This window comes from Garra rufa, chromosome 21 (genome assembly GCF_049309525.1).
Source record: "Garra rufa chromosome 21, GarRuf1.0, whole genome shotgun sequence".
Taxonomy (NCBI): Eukaryota; Metazoa; Chordata; class Actinopteri; order Cypriniformes; family Cyprinidae; genus Garra; species Garra rufa.
Window position 1 is genome coordinate 30,223,141 of NC_133381.1, and position 20,519 is coordinate 30,243,659.

Genomic DNA, 20,519 nt, shown 5'->3' on the forward strand with positions numbered 1-20,519 from the left:
TGTTCAAAAGAAGGGACTCATGAACAACTATCAGTAAAAAAAAAAAAATAACACAGCTGTGGATCATTCAGGTAACAACACAGTATCAAGTGTATGTAAACTTTTGAACGAGTCATTTTTATAAATGTGACTATTATTTTGCCAAATGTTGTCCTATCCTAACAAACCATACATCAGTGGAATGCTCAAATATATATAAAAAAATGTACCCTTATGACTGGTTTTGTGGTCCAGGGTCACATTTGTTAGAGTCAATGTGTTGCTGCTTGACTTGAGGATGATGTAGCATCTTAAAGTGATTTTATAGGGATTAACTGACCAATGTAAAGTGGCTCAGTTTAAGTGTGAGTTGGGAGACGGTTTGTTATTACCATGGCAATCATCAGTTTAGGGCACAGCATTAGCTGTAAAATCAACAAACACACCAGTGAGCTGGTTTGTGTGTTCCTGTTAATGTGCTAAGGGCAATATTCATAAAGGTAATCGAAACACATCTGTTAAACTGAACGAAAGCAGTGCTTTGAGCTGCTCTAATGTTTGTTCAAAGGTTTAGAAATGTTTGTTTAACTTTCACCGTAGCCTGCACTAATTTGCACAGTGCTTGAACTGCTCGAACCTGGCTACCTTAGAAAGATAATCTTGGGTCACATGTTTTTCATAGTGCTGAATATGCAGACAGAATCATGTAATCCAGTCATAAATAAATGTATTTAAGCCTGTAACACAGAATGTCACAGCTTTTGACAAAATTTTGAATAAATAAATCAACAGTAGGGTTGTAAACTCAAACTGTGATGTGGACTAGTGTCTGTAAATATTAAAGCACAGAAAGACTGCTGTTTAAATATGAAATCTGCAAGCATTTGTGACTTAGTTTCCTTTAGTATACATACATTTGTGATGTTTTCATCATCGGTCGTTTCACTATATAAAGACACTCCACATAAACTTAATCTCCAGAACTGCTCTCAAGAGTCACTTCATGAGCGTTTCACCATTTCATTTGATAAAACTATCATCAGATACCCACAATAATTTGAAGGTCTTTAGAACAATCTTTCAAAAAAAAATGTAGTTTCAGCATTTTTATGTATTTGAATCCTTTCCAGCAATGACTGTATGATTTTGAGGTCCATCCTTTCACACTGAGGACAACTTAGGGACTTATATGAACCTATTACAGAAGGTTCAAATGCCCAATAATGCTTTAGAAGGATAAACAATATGTTAAGACCCAGGTGTGTAAACTTTTGAACAGAATGAAGATGTATATTGTTCTTATTTTGCCTAAATATCATATTTTTTTATTAAGTACTGCCCTTCAGAAGCTACAGAAGATACTTACATGTTTCCCAGAGGACAAAATAAGTTAAATTGACTTTTATCTTCAAATTTAAAAAGTTTAAAAGCCTCTTAATGCATTGTGTTTCCTTAGTGCATTTGAACCTTTTGTAACAGTTGTCCTCAATGTAAAAAGATGGAACTCAAAATCATACAGTCATTGTTGGAAAGGGTTCAAATACACAAAAATGTTGCAAAACAAAAGAATTTGTTGGACCTGAAGGACTTTTCTGAAGAACAGCAGGCAGTTTAACTGTTCAGGACAAAGAAGGGACCAATAAACAACTATCAGTAAACAAAAAAAAAATAACACAGCTGTGGACTATTATTTTGTCTTGTAATCTGTATGTAAACATCTTTTATGTGAAATATCTTTTTTAGGTCAGTAGTACATAAACAATAACATGCATTTTGTATGATCCCTTTTACTTTGGTACACTTTGCAGATTCTGCAAGGTGTATTTAAACTTTTGACCTCAACTGTACATAGCATTTTCTCACACTCAGAGCACTTTTAAACTAAAGTCAGTTCCCTTCTCACTATTAATTAATAGATCGGCCAGTTACAGGCAAGGTTTTTCCGGAACAGCAATCTGCATTCCCTGTCGATATTTTCATATAGCCTATTACATTGCCAGGAGAAGGCTAAGATTTCTCTAGCTTTACAAACACTTAACCGATGGGAGTAGGTGATGAAAATAAATCCTCCTAAGGGTAAAAAAAGAAAAGAAATCTTTCTTTCTTTTATTTCTACTGTTTCTCCGAGGAAGCATGAGATTAAATGGTAATCAAATGGAGACTTCTGTTTAAATCTTCTGTATCTAACATATTCCTCCAGAGAAAAAAAGACTCCAGTGATCTCAAAAGTTTCAGAAAAGATCTGAACAATGACTTAAACTGTACCCAGATTTGCCAACATACCAGTCTCAATATAAATATTATAGGATTATTTATGTACTACGATATTATTTGTTCATACTCTGAATTAGGTTTTAGGTTCACTTTTAATTTAAGTTTTAGTATATTTTTACTTCTACTAGTTTTTGTTGAAGTTTTAAACATTTCTGTTTAGCTTGAATGTATTTTTCTGTTAATAAGTTTCTAAGGCTGTTTATGTTTCCAGATTGACTAACTTTTGAGTAATTTTTTCCAAATTAATTAATAGTTGACATTATCATTTTGACACTACAACACATTCAGTGTTACTAACTTTTCAGACTTTTCACCTGATTCATTTTTTTCTTTCCTGTCGTCTCTCCTCAGTGATGCTTTGACGGTTTGAAGGGCTACCTGAGACCCGCGCCACGGCCATGGCGGTGCGCTCTGACCTGTGGGGTACGGCTCAGCCGGTGTTTGAGTCCTGGCCAGCAAGCGGTGGCAGTCCTGTGGAGGAACTGGACGTCAGGAGTTTCCTGAGCTCACTGATGGAGGAAAACAGCACAGCAGAGAGATGTTATCGCTCTCACTCCCGCAGCAGCGTCCTGCAGGGCCTGCCCTTCGGAGGAGTCCCCACTGTCCTCGCCATCAATGTTGCTGTGTGGCTGGTATAACATTTTTTTAAATATTCTGCAGCACTCTTACTTTCATGATTTACTGATGTTTGTAAAATCACTGTTTACAGGTGACACTGTCAAGTCATATTTCTCCCCAACAAATGTCCTAACTACCGCTTTTTAGTTGACTTTACTTAATGTACAACAATTCTTCTTTTAATAGCGTAAACTGCAGTTGTTGATGCAATGATAATCCCTCTGTTGGTTATGTTAGCACGTGCATGTTAATTTACTGGAATAACACTTACTTGGTCTTTCTAAGGCAATCAGTTTACATGGTTATAACAAATAAACTGGATCTGTTCAATTAAATGCAACTGAAAAATTCCAACTGCAGTTAATGTTGCATTAGTACGCTCAGCTTAAATAAAAGAGTTATTTGGAATACACGCCTATTCAATTTAACTTAAAATTAATTAGTTGTTTAAACTACAAAGTGTTTTTTTTTTTTACGTTACTTTAAATTTTAAGGATAACTACATAATTAGATTTCACAGTGAAAGAAAAAAATAGCATGCATACAATTTAGCTCTAAAATATCCATATTCAAAATTAAGTTCAAAAGTTTGGGGTCTTTAATTTTTTAGGGGGTCTTTAATTGAGACGTTTTATCTCACAATTGGACTTTATTACTTGCAGTTGGAAATTTATGTCTCACAATTCTGAGAAAAAAGTCAGAACTGCGAGATACAAACAAAAGTTTGGGGTCTTTAAATTTTTTCATGTTTTTCAAGAAGTCTCACCAAGACTGCGTTTATTTTACAAAAGATACGGTACAAACTGTGAAACTGTGAAATATTATTACAATTTAAAATAACTCTTTTTAATTTGAATTTATATCTCACAATTCTAAGGGAAAAGAAGTCAGAACTACGAGATACAAACTCACATTTGTGAGAAGAGGTCAGAATTGGGAGTTCAAATCTTACAATTCTGTGGAAAAAAAGAATTGTGAGTTTGTATTATGCCGTTCTAATAAAAAGAAGTCAGATTTGTGAGTTTAAATCTTACAATTCTGAGAAAAAACTGATTTGTGAGTTTGTATTACACAGTTCTGAGGGGGAAAAGTCAGAATTGCGAGACACAAACTTACATTTGCGATAAAAAAGTCAGAATTCAGAGTTTATTGTCTTTAAATCTCACAATTCTGTCTATTTCTAGCAATTGCAAGTTTATATCTTGCAATTCTGACTTTATATCTCACAATTGCAAGTTAAAATCTCACAATTCTGAGAAAAAAATGAGAATTGCAAAATGTAAATTCACAATTGCGAGAAAAAAAAGTAACAATTATCTTTTTTTCTTTTTTATTCAGTGGCGGAAACAGGCTTCCATACATTTCTTATTATCAGTAATGAAAACAGTGCTTAATATTTTCATTAAAAAGTACAAAAATGTCAACATTATAGGATTCTTTTCTGAACAACATTTTAAAAAACTGTTTATTTAAAATAAAATAAATTGTAACAATGTAAAAGTCTTTACTGTCACTTTTAATCAAGTCAATATATTTTTACTTTTGTTTTATCTTACTGACCCCAGACTTTTGAACAGTAGTATAAATACATTTGAATTCAACTCGACAGCCAAATCAGTTTCGTTTAAGAATTAATGTTTTTCTAGCATGTGTTGAAACTGTCAGACTCAAAAGAATGAATTGTTCATGATTAATTTATAAACCAGGAGTGGGTTTTATTAATTCCATTTCTAGGGCAGAGCCAGCAACCTAAGAATCTCAATAGAGATCTGTAGCTTCCCAGCAGTCAGCGTTTTAAGTTGTCTTGTCATTGCCTGTTCCTTCCGGAGTCATTATGAACACAAGTGTGCATGCAGACCTCACTGCCTGTTAGTTTCCAAGACAACCACTCACCTCGTCTTTCTCCGGCCAAAAGAAATAGCTAATTATTACTGCTGGCCAGGGGTCTAGTGAGTGTAAGTGTTTGCTTACACAAATAGGTCTACTATATTTATACCAATAGTTTTGACACACATTTAAAGTGTCGCAGTGGCTTCTGGGTGTTAGCATTCTTTATATGAACATTAGATCAGGTTAACTTTCACTATGCATGTTATCAGTTTCACAATAAATGTTTATTTTTTTATAATTATTAAGCTCAGTCTAAAATCTCTTGAACATATGTATGCTGATATAACTTTGATTTGGTGTATCTGTGTTTTAGTTCCTGCTTCTGATCTTCTCCTGTTTGAGGAAAGCAGCGTGGGACTACGGCCGCCTGGCTCTGCTTATGGAAAATGACAGGTATCATCTCAGAAGTGTTGACTGTTTGAAGAATGCATTAAGATGTAAATAATTGAACAACTGTGTGTGGTGGTTGAGTGAACTGAATGCTTAGCAGGTCAGTGTGAGATCCTGGTGCCACCTGCTGGTTACACAGGACATAGTTGAATCATAATGTTATAATACTGGTTTGATTATTTGGTCTGATGTATAAAATATACATTATTATATATATTTATACTTAGGGGCTTCATGTTGTGGCTGCGATAACACCTTGGGTGTGCATTATTTTCTGATAATTCAACAGTCCGTCATCAATTATTCCTCATGTACATAATTGATATACCAATACTTTTTTAGAAATTAATTCTAAATGCCATTACATTTGTATCTTTCTCAGAAACCCGTGTTTAAAAAAAAAAAAGTGTTACAAATTTTCAGCTCACACACACAGTGTCCCTGTGGGAGCAGTGGGTGGAATTCGATCATAAGTCTTAAGACTTCTGTTGTTGCAGCAGCGCTGCTTTATTCTGCATCAGCATGTAGCATTAAAGTCTTTGTTTATTCGAATGTGCAGCTAATTCTCAGTGTGGATATTTGCAAGGCATTGCATCAGGCTACAGAGAAATCTCTGGCTTTCACTGAAATAACGTTTTCACATTTGTATACACTAGAATTTCACCTGCTCCTTTTCATTTCCTATAATAGACCTAGATGGAAATGCTTGCAATTTTCTAATCTTGAGGCTGCCATTGAGTTCTTGGAAGAAAATGCTTTTAGGCCCATCACTGATGGAAGCATTAGAGGGATATTTGTAATAGAAAAGGCATCGTCCAGTTAGGCCTGTCGCAATAACAAATATATTGACATATCGCACTATATATATACATGACCTTAACAATTTTGGTGACGCAATATATTGCCCATTATGTTTACATAAAAATGCATGTGGACTGCTAAGTAGAGATTGTGTTTTTCAGTAATAGTGTGCACCCTTAATTTACAGAGAAAAGAAGGTCAGGAAAGAATCTGTAGATGGAAACATCATTTTTGCATTTTTCTTTTTTCTATTTGTTACTTTGCTTTTACTTTTTGTTAGAAAATGTTTATTTACTATTTATTCAAGTCTTTTTAAGGTATCTAATATTTTGATACTTAATTTCCATTATCTAAATGTTCTTAAAATTTAAAAAAAAATTGTGATTTGAAAGTGTGTAGGCCTTCTTGCATTATTATGCTGTTACAGTATATTATGATTATATTTTCAGTGGCATGTAAGTCTTTAGGCTTTCTGTAATATTTTTTCATGTTTTTCAATGAAGTGCTCACCAAGGCTGCATTTATTTTATAAAAGATACAGTACAAACTGAAACTGTGAAATATTATTACAATTTAAAAGAACTATTTCTATTTTTTCCATTTCAATTTTAAGACCTTATATAAACTCACAATTCTGGTGGATATATACATTTTCTTTTCAGAATTGTGAGTTTATATCTTGCAGTTCTGACTTTATAACACAATTACAAGTTAAGTCAAAATTGTGAGATATAAACATGAACATATCAGTCTTTTTTCCCCTCAGAATTTGACTTTATTACTTGCTATTGGGAATTTAGATCTCAGTCAGATTTATGAGTTTGTAGTTACACAGTTCTGGGGAGGAGAATTGCGATATACAAACTTTCATTTGTTTTATGTATAGAAAATAAAAAACGTTATTTCTCACAATTCTGACTTTATTTCTCGCAATTCTGATTTTATTTCATGCAATTCTTAAAAAAAAAGTCATAACTTAAATTGCAAGTTTAAATCTAACAATTCCGAATTTTGAGTTTGTATTATGTGGTTCTGAGAAAAGAAGTCAGAATTGCAATTGCAGAAATGTAAACTCGCAATTGCGAGAATTTAAAATTTTTTTTATATACATTAAAACATGTAAAAAAAAACATTTATAATATATTTACATGACCTCAAAAAATTGTAATCTACAGTCGTGGCCAAAAGTTTTGAGAATTACATAAATATTGGAAATTGGAAAAGTTGCTGCTTAAGTTTTTATAATAGCAATTTGCATATACTCCAGAATGTTATGAAGAGTGATCAGATGAATTGCATAGTCCTTCTTTGCCATGAAAATTAACTTAATCCCGAAAAAAATTTTCCACTGCATCTCATTGCTGTCATTAAAGGACCTGCTGAGATCATTTCAGTAACCGTCTTGTTAACTCAGGTGAGAATGTTGACGCGCACAAGGCTGGAGATCATTATGTCAGGCTGATTGGGTTAGAATGGCAGACTTGACATGTTAAAAGGAGGGTGATGCTTCAAATCATTGTTCTTCCATTGTTAACCATGGTGACCTGCAAAGAAACGCGTGCAGCCATCATTGCGTTGCATAAAAATGGCTTCACAGGCAAGGATATTGTGGCTACTAAGATTGTACCTAAATCAACAATTTATAGGATCATCAAGAACTTCAAGGAAAGAGGTTCAATTCTTGTTAAGAAGGCTTCAGGGTGTCCAAGAAAGTCCAGCAACCGCCAGGATCATCTCCTAAAGAGGATTCAGCTGTGGGATCGGAGTGCCACCAGTGCAGAGCTTGCTCAGGAATGGCAGCAGGCAGGTGTGAGCGCATCTGCACGCACAGTGAGGTGAAGACTTTTGGAAGATGGCCTGGTGTCAAGAAGGGCAGCAAAGAAGCCACTTCTCTCCAAAAAAAAAACATCAGTGACAGATTGATCTTCTGCAAAGTGTATGGCGAATGGACTGCTGAGGACTGGGGCAAAGTCATATTCTCCGATGAAGCCTCTTTCCGATCGTTTGGGGCATCTGGAAAAAGGCTTGTCTGGAGAAGAAAAGGTGAGCGCTACCATCAGTCCTGTGTCATGCCAACAGTAAAGCATCCTGAGACCATTCATGTGTGGGGTTGCTTCTCATCCAAGGGAGTGGGCTCACTCACAAGCAATGAATAAAGAATGGTACCAAAACACCCTCCAACAGCAACTTCTTCCAACAATCCAACAACAGTTTGGTGAAGAACAATGTATTTTCCAGCACGATGGAGCACCGTTCCATAAGGCAAAAGTGATAACTAAGTGGCCAAAACGTTGAAATTGTGGGTCCATGGCCTGGAAACTCCCCAGATCTTAATCCCATTGAGAACTTGTGGTCAATCCTCAAGAGGCGGGTGGACAAACAAAAACCCACTAATTCTGACAAACTCCAAGAAGTGATTATGAAAGAATGGGTTGCTATCAGTCCCAGGCCCAGAAGTTGATTGAGAGCATGCCCAGTCGAATTGCAGAGGTCCTGATAAAAGAAGGGCCAACACTGCAGGCCATCGTGGCCGAGGCTTCGTCTGTACACCTTTCCCCCGATCGCTCTGCTCCCGGGAGTTCTGGAACGAGTACGCCGGTATGGGGTCCGTCTTTTGCTAGTAGCCCCATGCTGGCCAGCCCGAGTATGGTTCTCGGACATAATCGCCCTCCTAGATGGCTCTCCATGGGAGATTCCCGTCAGGAGGGACCTCCTCTCCCAGGCCGGGGGCTCAATCCTTCACCCCCGCCCGGAGTTGTGGAAACTATGGGTGTGGCCCCTGAGGGGGAACAACTCATAGACACTGGTCTCTCAACCGAGGTTGTTGAGACCATTCTTCAATCCAGAGCTCCCTCTACGAGGAAACTTTATGGCCTTAAGTGGAATCTGTTTACTGCGTGGTGTAGACAACACCAATTAGACCCAGTTCACTTCCCGATAGGTACAGCACTGGAGTTCCTGCAGTCTCGCTTTTCCACAGGGCTAGCCCACTCCACCCTGAAGGTGTACGTGGCGGCTTTATCGGCCTACCACGCCCCTCTCGGTGGCCTGTCAGTGGGTAGAAACCCCTTGGTCATACGATTCCTCCGCAGTGCACTCAGGTTGAGGCCTCGAGTGAAACCGAGGGTCCCCACGTGGGATCTCGCTGTGGTGCTCGAAGCTCATTGTAGACCTCTATTCGAGCCAATAGAGGAGATTTCAGACCGCAATCTTACCATTAAGACTGCGTTGCTTCTTGCACTTACCTCTCTCAAGAGAGTCGGAGACCTTCAGGCCCTTTCAGTGGCCCCTTCCTATATTGACTTTGCGCCCGGTCTGGCCAAAGCCTTTCTCTACCCGAGAGCCGGGTTTGTCCCGAAGGTCCCGTCATTAGTACCACAGCCAGTCACACTCCAGGCCTTCTATCCTCCTCCATTCGTGGAGCCCGACCATCGGAAGTATAATGTATGTCCACAGAGCTGCCATGTGGTGTAAGACAGAGCAACTGCTGGTTTGTTACGGTCCCCCTAAGAGGGGGTACCCTGCTTCAAAACCTATCAGTAGATGGATCGTGGATGCCATTTCTACTGCGTATGAGTCCTCTGGCCTGCCATCACCCTTGGGGGTCAAGGCTCACTCAACTCGTGGCTTGGCTGCCTCTAAAGCTCTGGCAGCAGGTGTCCCTATCCAGGACATCTGCGGTGCGGCGGGTTGGTCCTCACCCTTAACATTCGTCAGGTTCTATGAACTTGACCTTAGAGCCACTCCTGGCTCCTCTGTCCTTGAGTGACAGATATTTGTCCCTTGTGTCCTGGCAGTTTCCCAGGCCGAGGTGTATTCTCTCCCTCTTGTTCTGGCGGTTCCCCAGACAGAGGTGTAATACCACTCTTGTCCTAACAATTTCCCTAGGCAGAGACTTTGATCCCTCCTTGTCCTGGCAGTTTCCCCAGGCGGAGGTGTATTCTTTCCCTCTTGATCTGGTGGCTCTCCAGACAGAGGCGTAATACTACTCGCATCCTGGCAATTTCCCCAGGTGGAGATCTTCCAGTGTCCTGGCAGGTTCACCAGGCACTCATTATGTCCCTCTTGCTCTGGCAGTTTCCCAGACAGAGGTGTATTACTACTCTTGCGCTGGTAGGCACACTTTATCCTTGCGTCCTGGCAGTTTCCCAGGCCGAGCCATATATTCTCCCTCTTGTTCTGGCGGTTCCCCAGACAGAGGTGTAATACCGCTCTTGTCCTAGCAATTTCCCTAGGCAGAGACTCTTTATCCCTCCTTGTCCTGGCAGTTTCCCCAGGCGGAGGTGTACTCTCTCCCTCTTGTTCTGGCGGCTCTCCAGACAGAGGCGTAATACTACTCACGTCCTGGCAATTTCCCCAGGTGGAGACTTTCTCAGTGTTCTGGCATGTTCACCAGACACAACTCTTTCCACCCTTGTCCTAGCAGTTTCCTAGGCAGGGACTTGGAATTCTGGAGGCGTGGGCATCTCGTTCATCATAGTGTTCGACGCAGCTCGACGTTCACGAAAGGGAACGTCTCAGGTTACGTATGTAACCTCAGTTCCCTGAGGGAACGAGACGCTGCGTCGAGGGCCATAATTCCCGCATCCCTGCCGCGCTCGCTTCATTCCAAGGAGCTGACGCCGGCTTCAAACGCACGTGCTTTATACTTCCTGGTCGCTTACGTCACCACGCCTGTGACGTCACTCCCGTCATCTGATTGGTTGCAGACTACGTTCAGAGTGAGGCTCGCCAAATAGCGTTTCCCCATAGCGTTCGACGCAGCGTCTCGTTCCCTACATACGTAACCTGAGACGTTTTCTCAGAATATACATTTAATATTAGAGTCATTTGTCTGTGATTTTGAAACAATTCATTCGAAGCAGTTCTGACCTTAAGGTCTGTAAACCCCTCCCTTCCATAAGCCTTCTCTGCTCTGATTGGTCAGCTGGCCAAGTCTATTGTAATTTGATACAGAGAGGAGTACTTAAGTATGTTAGCGAGCACTATCATTGACATTACACCTTTACATAAAACAATAATGCTCCAATCTGTTTTTAAAATAATGACATAAAAAACATTTAGTTTAACACTTATGCAAGCGAATCGTGTCCACAGCTAAAGTTTAGCTGCTAAACTGTAAACACATAATAACAAAACAATAATGCTGGATACGTTAACCAAGTGTCAACATGACTAACTGATGAAACAATACAGTTCGTAAACCAAAATATGTCTTCATTCTTTATTATTAAACAAAGTAATTAGAACAACAGTCTACATTAATCGACTCATTATTAGAAAATTCTTAGATTCGAAAATATGATGACTCTTTAAGGGGATTTTAAGTTGACTTTCTGATTTTCTTTTAAGAGAAAATATATGTATGTATAATATATGTATGTATAATGCACTTTTTTGATTAACAATAGACTGTTTACATTGAAGGACAGCTATGTTACAAACTGCAAAAATATATATATATTTTCAAAAACCCATATGAACTGCTATTTAATGTTGTCTTTTACATTTTTTTCTACTCTTTGTGTTTTGTTTTGTTTTGTTTTTTGTTGAAAAGAAAAACAAGGATTCTGAAATCAGATTAGATCACAAAATCCAATCCTCAGTTTGTGTTGTACAAAATTTTTTAGTAAGACTGGGATACTTCTGATCCAAAAAAATTGAATTACCCTGATCTCAGCAGAAGACTGGATTTCAGGAACAAAAATGTAATAAAACTTTAAAACTAGTTCCAAAAATATCAATATCAAAAGTTATTGTTTATTTTAACACTGATTGTAAACTAAACAGGCACAATCAACAGAGATGGACCAGTCAAATTAGTTATTTGTGTAAAATATAATGCAAAGCATTGGCTTTTTTTCCTATCCCATTTTTTTCTATCACCATGTCCCTTCAGGGGAGCACTAGTAATCCAGATTTGTAAATCAAAAAAAGTGTCTGGGAGATCAAATCCAATCCAACTTTGTTTTGAAAAACTGATCCTGGGTCACAAAACATGGGATTTCAAAATCATTCTGATCCAGATTAAACTTTAGTAATTTGATTGGATTTCAGTTATCGGATTGGATCAAAATGGGTTGTTCAAAAAAACAAAAAAACAAAATAAGGATTCTGAAATCAGATTAAGTCAAGCCAATTAAGATTTTACATTAGATTTGTAATGCAGGACTCAGGGAAGCGTGTAAGATCCAAACGCTACCTTTATTTAACAGATCGTAGTCAAAACAGGCAGGGTCAAACACCAGCAAACAGGAACATCCAGGGCAATACAAAAGCGTAATCCAATAATACAGGCGAGGGTCGAAATCCAAGTGAGTAGTCCAAAGTAACAAATAAAACAAAACAATGAAACAAGAAAAAACTATGACTATGAAACAAAACTATGAAACAGGACAATGGCAATGGCAAAAAACAACAAGGCAATGAAACAAGAAACCACTTGGTAGAGTCCGCAACAGCAAAACAATACTTCGCAAAGCCTGTTTGGTTTAGGCCCTGCTTAAATGGCCACCAAACAGGAAGTTACCAACGAGGCAGCAGAGGGAGCAGCAACAGTCAGTTCATGGGTAAGGGCTCCCTCTGTTGGCTTGGCATTACAAGATTGCAAAATCCAATCTTGATTTTGATCTGGATCAATGTACCAGTTTGTGTTGTTTAAAACTTTTTTAGTAAGATTGAAATCCGAAAAATCTGTATTAAAAACTGTGGTAAGAGCCCCAGTCTAGTATAATCCCATAAGAATAGTATTTCAGTTCATACAATTTTCTAACAGTATGTGAGGTGCTATTTGAAGTATTACCTGTCATTTTTATTGTTTGTCTTTGTTTTGTAGCTTGACATCACTATTCTATGGAGAACAAAGTGAGAAAGAGAAAACCCCGTCAGAATCCAGCCCATCAGACTCAGAGACCAAGGACATGGTGAGAACCTTTTGTAAAAGACAAAAAAGAGACAAAGAAAAGAAACATCAAACACATTTAAGAAATATTTGATCATGCAGAAAGAGGATCTTTGCTTGAATTTATCACATTTGGCAGTGCCAAAACCCACAGGGCCTTGTCGTATCAACAACGCCTCTGCTTAGAAAGGAATAAAAGCATGAGTACAACTAATAGATTGTTTTTAACATCACTATCGTCTTCACGCTGATGCAAATTTACTACTGCTGAAATGTGAAGACACACAGAGGCACAAACAAAGTTCAATCTGTCAACGTGGATTAGTCAGCCGTGTTACGGAGCGTCGCCCCAGAGCTGATGTCATATAAAATAGCCTGTGCACTTAGACGCTATTTTCTTTTATGCACACTATCTGTCCGTTTATATTCTGACCTCACTCTGTCTCCTTGTGTTTTATGTGCAATGACAGTTCAAGACATCACAGCCACGTTAAAGATATTGCATGCATTCGCAATGCTTTTTCCACTTGTTACGCTATCCGTGTTCACTTAAAGAACAAATGATTCTGACAGATGCTAAGCTAGCCAGACGCGCTCTTTTTTTTTATATGCCAGACCTTTTTATGACACCGTTGTCTTCCCTCCCTCTCTTTATAGGGCTTCTGTTCCTGGCTCACATCTCTGTACCACATGAAGTAAGTGTGCAAGAAGTGCATGATGATGTCTTCAGCCAGCGTCCTGTTTGCTCATGTTATATCTCATTAAGAAGGGAAAACACAGGGTGAAGGTGGACTGGGCGCTTTACCAGCACTTCTAACGTCTGGGCACGCTCAAAAGCCTTTCAGAAGCGTAAACCAGCCGCTAGTCTGTCTCCACGGTTGCAGAGATGTTATTTGGACGACTCGGATGGCATGTTGGTGCCATATTTAGCTGGTGCCTTTAAAAGCTTCTTGAACTCCCCGGCGACCGAGAGGCCACGCTGAGAGTTTCCTCACTCTGTGTGAGGCGAGGAGAGGCGAGGCCGAAGGGGTGTGTGTGTGTTTGTGTTTTGTGTGTATGAGGGCTCCTTGTAATCATAATAGCCCCCAACGCCCTCATGTATTTGTGTGGTCTTTTAAAAAGGCCGCCACACGTATATTGTTGACCGAAGCCAATAATTCATTGGAAACATGCTGAAAACTCACTGAAAACTCTCACAGAGACTGTTTGCTCAGCTAGTTTTTGTTCAACTAGTGCAGATCTGGCTAAACCAAAGTCATAGGTTTGATTCTAGGAGAATGCACATGGGTCAATAACGTGCACCATTTAAAAAAATTAAGAATCTTTTATTAGGAAGGAAAAAAGCTAGTTTAAAACGTGTGCCATATGTTCGTTCTGAAGTTGGTTTCATGTGGTTTTGAATATACGCTACCATTCAAACGTTTGGCGTCTGTAAGATTTTATACATGGTTTTGTCTCTTACGCTTACTAAAATACATTTAAAACTGTAATATTTTGAAATATTATTATGATTTAAAACAACTGTTTTCTATTTTGGATTTTTGTCAAATATGATCTAGTCTCTAAGTGATGGCAAAGCTGTTTTCAGCATCATTACTCTAGTCTTCAGTGTCACATGATTCTCCAGAAATTTTTTTAATATGTTGATTTGCTGTTTAAGAAACATTTCTTATTAATATAATGTTGAAAACAGCTGTTTAAATTGTGATACATTTTTTAAGATTCTTTTATGCATTTAAAGTTAAAAAAGAACAGCATACTGACTGCAAACATTTGAACAGCAGTCTAATTTTCAAGAAAAGCCTCTAAGACTCTAAAATGTTATGTGGTGTACAGTAACCATCAAGTAATAAAAGCATGAACACATTTTCTTTACACCTTCAACACATTATTTTTCAAAAAAATGTAAAAGTATGTCAAATGTAAAAAGTATGTTTTACAAATATATTTAATTATTAATTGATTTTACAACCTGAACCAAACCTTATACAAACTTTTGTAAAAAGGGCAAATTGATGTATTATTTATTATTAATAAATTTATTTTTATTTGCAGACCTTGTCATGAAAGTCTGCAGAATCCTGATATCATTTCATTTTGTTTTGTTTTTGGAATTGTTTGGCTTTGATTTGTTTGGGTTGGTTTTGTTTTGTTTGACTTTGTTTTGTTATTCAGAATGGTTAATTCATAAATATCTGTACTTTTTAGAGTTACACCACATGTCATTTTACAACCTGAACTAAACCTTTATACAAACCTCTGTAAAAAGGTTAAATTGTCTGATATTTTAAAATATTTCTTTTTATATGCAAACCTTGTCATGAAAATCTGCAGGAATCCTGATATAATTTCCTTTTATTTTGCTTTGGCTAGGTTTGGGTTGGTTTTGTTTGACTTTGTTTTGTTGTGATTGTTATTGTTTTGTTTCATTTTTGTTTGCCTTTTTTGTCTTTTTTAAAATTGTTTTTAAAATTAGTTTTGTTTGCTTTGGGTTTGTTTTGTTTGCCACTGTTAAGTTTCGTTTTTTGGTTGGTTTTGTTTGCCATTGTTTGGCGTTGTTTTGTTTTGTTATATTAAATTATTAACTCATAAATATCTGTACTTTTTAAAGTTGTACCACATGACATTTTACAACCTAAACTAAATGTTTTTGCAAACTTTTGTAAAACTGACAAATTATCTGATATTTTAAGAGAATTATTTTTGTCATGAAAGTCTGCAGGAATCCTGATATAATTTCCTTTGTTTTGTTTTGTTTGCCTTGGGTTTGTTTTGTTTGCCATTGTTTGGTTTCATTTGTGTTTGCCATTGTTTTGTTTAATTTTTGTTTGCCATTGTTTTTTGTTTTGTTTTGTTTGCCATTGTTTTGTTATATTGAATTTTTAACTAATAAATACCTGTACTTTTTTAGAGTTGCACCACATGACATTTTACAACCTGAACTAAACATTTTTGCAAACTTTTGTAAAATGGACAAATTATCTGATATTTAATCAGATTTATTTGTGTATGCAGACCTTGTCATGAAAGTCTGCAGGAATCCTGATATAATTTCCTTTGTTTTGTTTTGTTTGCATTGACTTTGTTTTGTTTGCCATAGTTTTTTGCTTTGTTTTGTTCTGTTTGGCATTGTTTAGTTTTTTTATATTGAATTATTAACTCATAAATACCTGTACTTTTTAGAGTTGCACCACATGACATTTTACAACCTGAAATAAACGTTTTTGAAAACTTTTGTAAAACTGACAAATTATCTGATATTTAATCAGATTTATTTGTGTAATTATCTGATGTTTAATCAGATTTTATTTTTTCATGAAAGTCTGCAGGAATCCTGATATAATTTCCTTTGTTTTGTTTGCGTTGGCTTTGTTTTGTTTGCCATTGTTTTGTTTCATTTTTGTTTGGTTTTGTTTGCCATTGTTTTTTTTTCTTATATTGAATAATTAACTTATAAATACCAGTACTTTTTAGAGTTACACCACATGACATTTTATAACCTGAACTAAACAGGTTTGCAAACTTTTGTAAAACTGACAAATTATCTGATATTTTACGAGATTTATTTTTGTGTGCAGATCTTGTCATGAAAGTCTGCAGGAATCCTGATATCATTTCCTTTGTTTTGTTTTGGTTTGTTTGTGTTGGTTTTGTTTTGTTTGCCATTGTTTTGTTTCATTTTTGTTTGCCATTGTTTTTGCTTTGTTTGGCATTTTTTGTTTGGTTTTGTTATATTGAATTATTAACTCAAAAATACCAGTACTTTTTAGAGTTGCACCACGTGACATTTTACAGCCTGAACTAAACGTTTTTGCAAACTTTTGTAAAACGGAAAAATTGTCTGATATTTTAAGAGATTTATTTTTGTATGCAAACCTTGTCATGAAAGTCTGCAGGAATTCTAATACCATTTCCTTTGTTTTGTTTTATTTAGTTTTGTTTGCCATTGTTTTATTTTGACATTTTTTGTTTGTCCTTGTCATATTGAATTATTAACTCATAAATATCTGTACTTTTTAGAGATGCAACATGACATTTTACAACCTGAACTAAACCTTTATACAAACCTTTGTAAAAAGGCAAATTATCTGATATTGTAAAAGATTTATTTTTATATGCAGACCTTGTCATGAAAGTCTGCAGGAAACCTAATATCATTTTATTTTGTTTGGTTTGAGTTGGGTTGGTTTTGTTTTGTTATATTGAATTATTAATTCATAAGTTGTGGGCAGTTGTGGCCTAATGGTTAAGGAGTCTGACTTGTAACCTGAATGTTGTCGGTTTGAGTCTCATGTCCGGCAGGAATTGTTGGTGGGGGGAGTGAATAACCAGCGCTCTCTGGGACCCTTGAGCAAAGCACCAAACCCCCCAACTGCTTCCTGGGTGCAGCAGCATTGGGTTGTTTTTTGTTCTTGTTGTGTTTTTTTGTTTTGTTTTGTTTTTTTGTGGGTTTGGTTTGTTTAGCATGTTTCTTTCTTTCTTTCTTTAATTAAAATGATTTTAAAATCATATATGTATAAATTGCATGCATTTTTGTATTAATGAATGGATAGGATTGTGAAAAAAAAGTGCATTAAGTTGATGGCCTGCATACTGACCATGCTGGTTTGGATAAAAGTGTCAATAATATGTAAGTGTAAATATTTTAAAGAAACCTTTTTGTTCTTATTGTTCCCTTAGGGATGAAGAGATCCGCAGTAAATGTGGCATTGATGCGATCACGTACCTGTCTTTCCAGCGTCACATCATCCTGCTCATGACGGTGGTGTGTTTGCTGTCGCTCGCCATCATCTTGCCTGTCAACCTCTCTGGGAACCTCCTCGGTACCTCCACCAGATCCATAACTGCTTGGTTACTGTTTGCTCTAGTAGTGCTCAGCCATAAAGGATTCATGACAACAGACACAACACGTTTGGTATCCAGGAAAAGGCAGTAAACTTTAAAACAACATTACATCAACATTACATCTTAATTCTTCAGTGTGCTTGCCCCTAAAAAAGACTTTTTAGAATAATGTAACAAATTAGTTTTGACAGATTGTTAGAGTAATATGGTTTCTTTCCTGGGCCCGCATGACCTCAAATGAATCTTTAAAAGTGCATGACGGCATACTCTAAAATTTATCTAACATTTAAAATGAACATAAAATATAAAACTTCAATACTTTCTTTAATTTTTTGAGTAAGACATTCATAGGTTGATTTCCTAAGTGGCAGAAATGGATCTTTGGTGCTTTTAAAACATTGACTATGTTCTGAATACAGTACTAGTGTTCACTATTTTACTTTTTTCACACAAAATAGCATGCGAAACAAAAATCTGTTTCTGTTTCAGATGGTAATATTTATCAACAGTAATATTAATAACCACACATCACTTTATTATGTGTAATGTTTAATTCAGCAAGAGAGGTACATCTATTATCTAAATTGTTACTTTAAATACAGTTTTTTTTTTAACAATTGACAATTTATAAAAAAATAAGTTAAGTCAAGGCTGAATATGATATGGCTGAATTTTAACTCATTCATCAGACTAGAAATGTTGTATAATGTTTACTTGTATACTTTTTACCAAACCAAGTTAATGTACAGTTTATACTATATTAAGAATAGAATAGTAGGTAGCATGCTGTTTTGAACATATGCATTGCTCTTTCCATTCAAGCAGCTTTTGGCTTAGCAGTGATGTGAGTTTGGGGAACTACCTGTTTAACTGGAAATTACAGACTTGAAACTTATTTAATTCTGATTGGTTCTAGCTGAATAGAAATGAAACTAAATTAACACACCAATCCTTTATTATCAGTGAGTGAGACATTTATCCCAAAAATCTTTTTTGTCAACTGTGACGTGCTGATTAGTATGGAAGCCTGTTTCCGCCACTGAATAATTTAAAAAAAGGTAATTGTGACATTTTATCTCACAATTCTGACTTTTCTACTCAGAATTCTGTGATACAAACTCAATTCTGATTCATTTTTTTTAGAATTGTGAGATAAAAACTCACAATTGCAACTTATAAAGTCAGTATTGCAAGATATAAACTCGCAATATTGAGAATTAAAGTCAGAATTGCGAAATATGAACTTGAAATTAAGACTTTTTTCTCCCAATTGTGTGATACAAACACTATTCTGACTTCTTTCTCAGAATTCTGAGATATAAACTTGCAATTCTGACTTCATTTTTCAGTATTGCAAGATATAAACTTGCAATATTGAGAAATAAAGTCAGAATTGTGAAATATAAACTCGTAATTCTCAACTTTTTTCTCAGAATTGTGATATAAACTTGCAATTCTGACTTTTTCTCACAAATGCGAGTTTGTATCTCGCAATTCTGACTTTTTTCTTAGAATTGTGAGATATTAACTCGCAATATTGAGAAATAAAGTCAGAATAGCTGAATATAAAATAATAATCCTGACTTTTTTTACTCATAATTGCACGATATAAACTCAGAATTCTGAGATATAAACTCACAATTCAAACTTTTTTCTCAGAATTGTGATATAAACTTGCAATTCTGAATATTTCCCACAAATGCGACTTTGTATCTCGCAATTCTGTAATTTTTTTGTCTGAATTGTGAGATATTAACTCGTAATATTGAGAAATAAAGTAAGAATTACAAAATACGAACTTGTAATCCTAACTTTTTTTCTCAGAATTGTGTGATATAAACTCATAATTCTGCCTTTTTTTCTCAGAATTCGAAGATATAAACTCGCAATTCTGACTTTTTTTCTCACAAATACAAGTTTGTATCTTGCAATTCTGACTTTTTTTCTCAGAATTGTGTGATATAAACTCACAATTCTGACTTTTTTCTCAGAATTGTGATATAAATGTGAGTTTGTATCTCGCAATTCTTCAATTTTTTTTGTCTGAATTGTGAGATATTAACTTGCAATATTGAGAAATAAAGTAAGAATTACAAAATACGAACTTGTAATCCTAACTTTTTTCTCAGAATTGTGTGATATAAACTCATAATTCTAACTTTTTTCTCAGAATTGTGTGATATAAACTCATAATTCTAACTTTTTTCTCAGAATTGTGTGATATAAACTCATAATTCTAACTTTTTTCTCAGAATTCGAAGATATAAACTCGCAATTCTGACTTTTTTTCTCACAAATACAAGTTTGTATCTTGCAATTCTGACTTTTTTTCTCAGAATTGTGTGATATATACTCACAATTCTGACTTTTTTCTCAGAATTCGAAGATATAAACTCGCAATTCTGACTTTTTTTCTCACAAATACAAGTTTGTATCTTGCAATTCTGACTTTTTTTCTCAGAATTGTGTGATATAAACTCACAATTCTGACTTTTTCTCAGAATTGTGATATAAATGTGAGTTTGTATCTCGCAATTATGTATTTTTTTTTGTCTGAATTGTGAGATATTAACTTGCAATTTTGTGAAAAAAGTCAGAATTGTGAAATATGAACTCATAATCTTGACTTTTTTCTCAAAATTGTGTGATATAAAATCATAATTGTTTTTTTTTGTTTGTATCTCACAATTCTGACTTTTTTTCTCGCAATTGTGTTATAAAGTCAGTATTTTGAGAAAAAAAGTCAGAATTGTGAGTTTATATCTTATCATTTTTCTTTCTGCATTTGCAAGTTTATATCACACAATTCTGACTTTAAAAT

At 35.8% G+C, this 20,519-nt stretch overlaps 1 protein-coding gene across 1 annotated transcript in view; it reads left to right on the forward strand.

The window, feature by feature from the left end:
• Positions 1-2,618: 2,618 nt before the first annotated feature.
• LOC141295676 (calcium permeable stress-gated cation channel 1) overlaps positions 2,619-20,519 on the forward strand; it is a 39,760-nt gene continuing 21,859 nt past the window's right edge. The window contains exons 1-5 of the mRNA XM_073826932.1: positions 2,619-2,885; positions 5,075-5,154; positions 12,788-12,875; positions 13,511-13,548; positions 17,534-17,676. Of these exons, the coding sequence (XP_073683033.1) occupies positions 2,652-2,885; positions 5,075-5,154; positions 12,788-12,875; positions 13,511-13,548; positions 17,534-17,676 (583 nt within the window). The 5' untranslated portion in view covers positions 2,619-2,651. The remainder of the gene's footprint in view (positions 2,886-5,074; positions 5,155-12,787; positions 12,876-13,510; positions 13,549-17,533; positions 17,677-20,519) is intronic.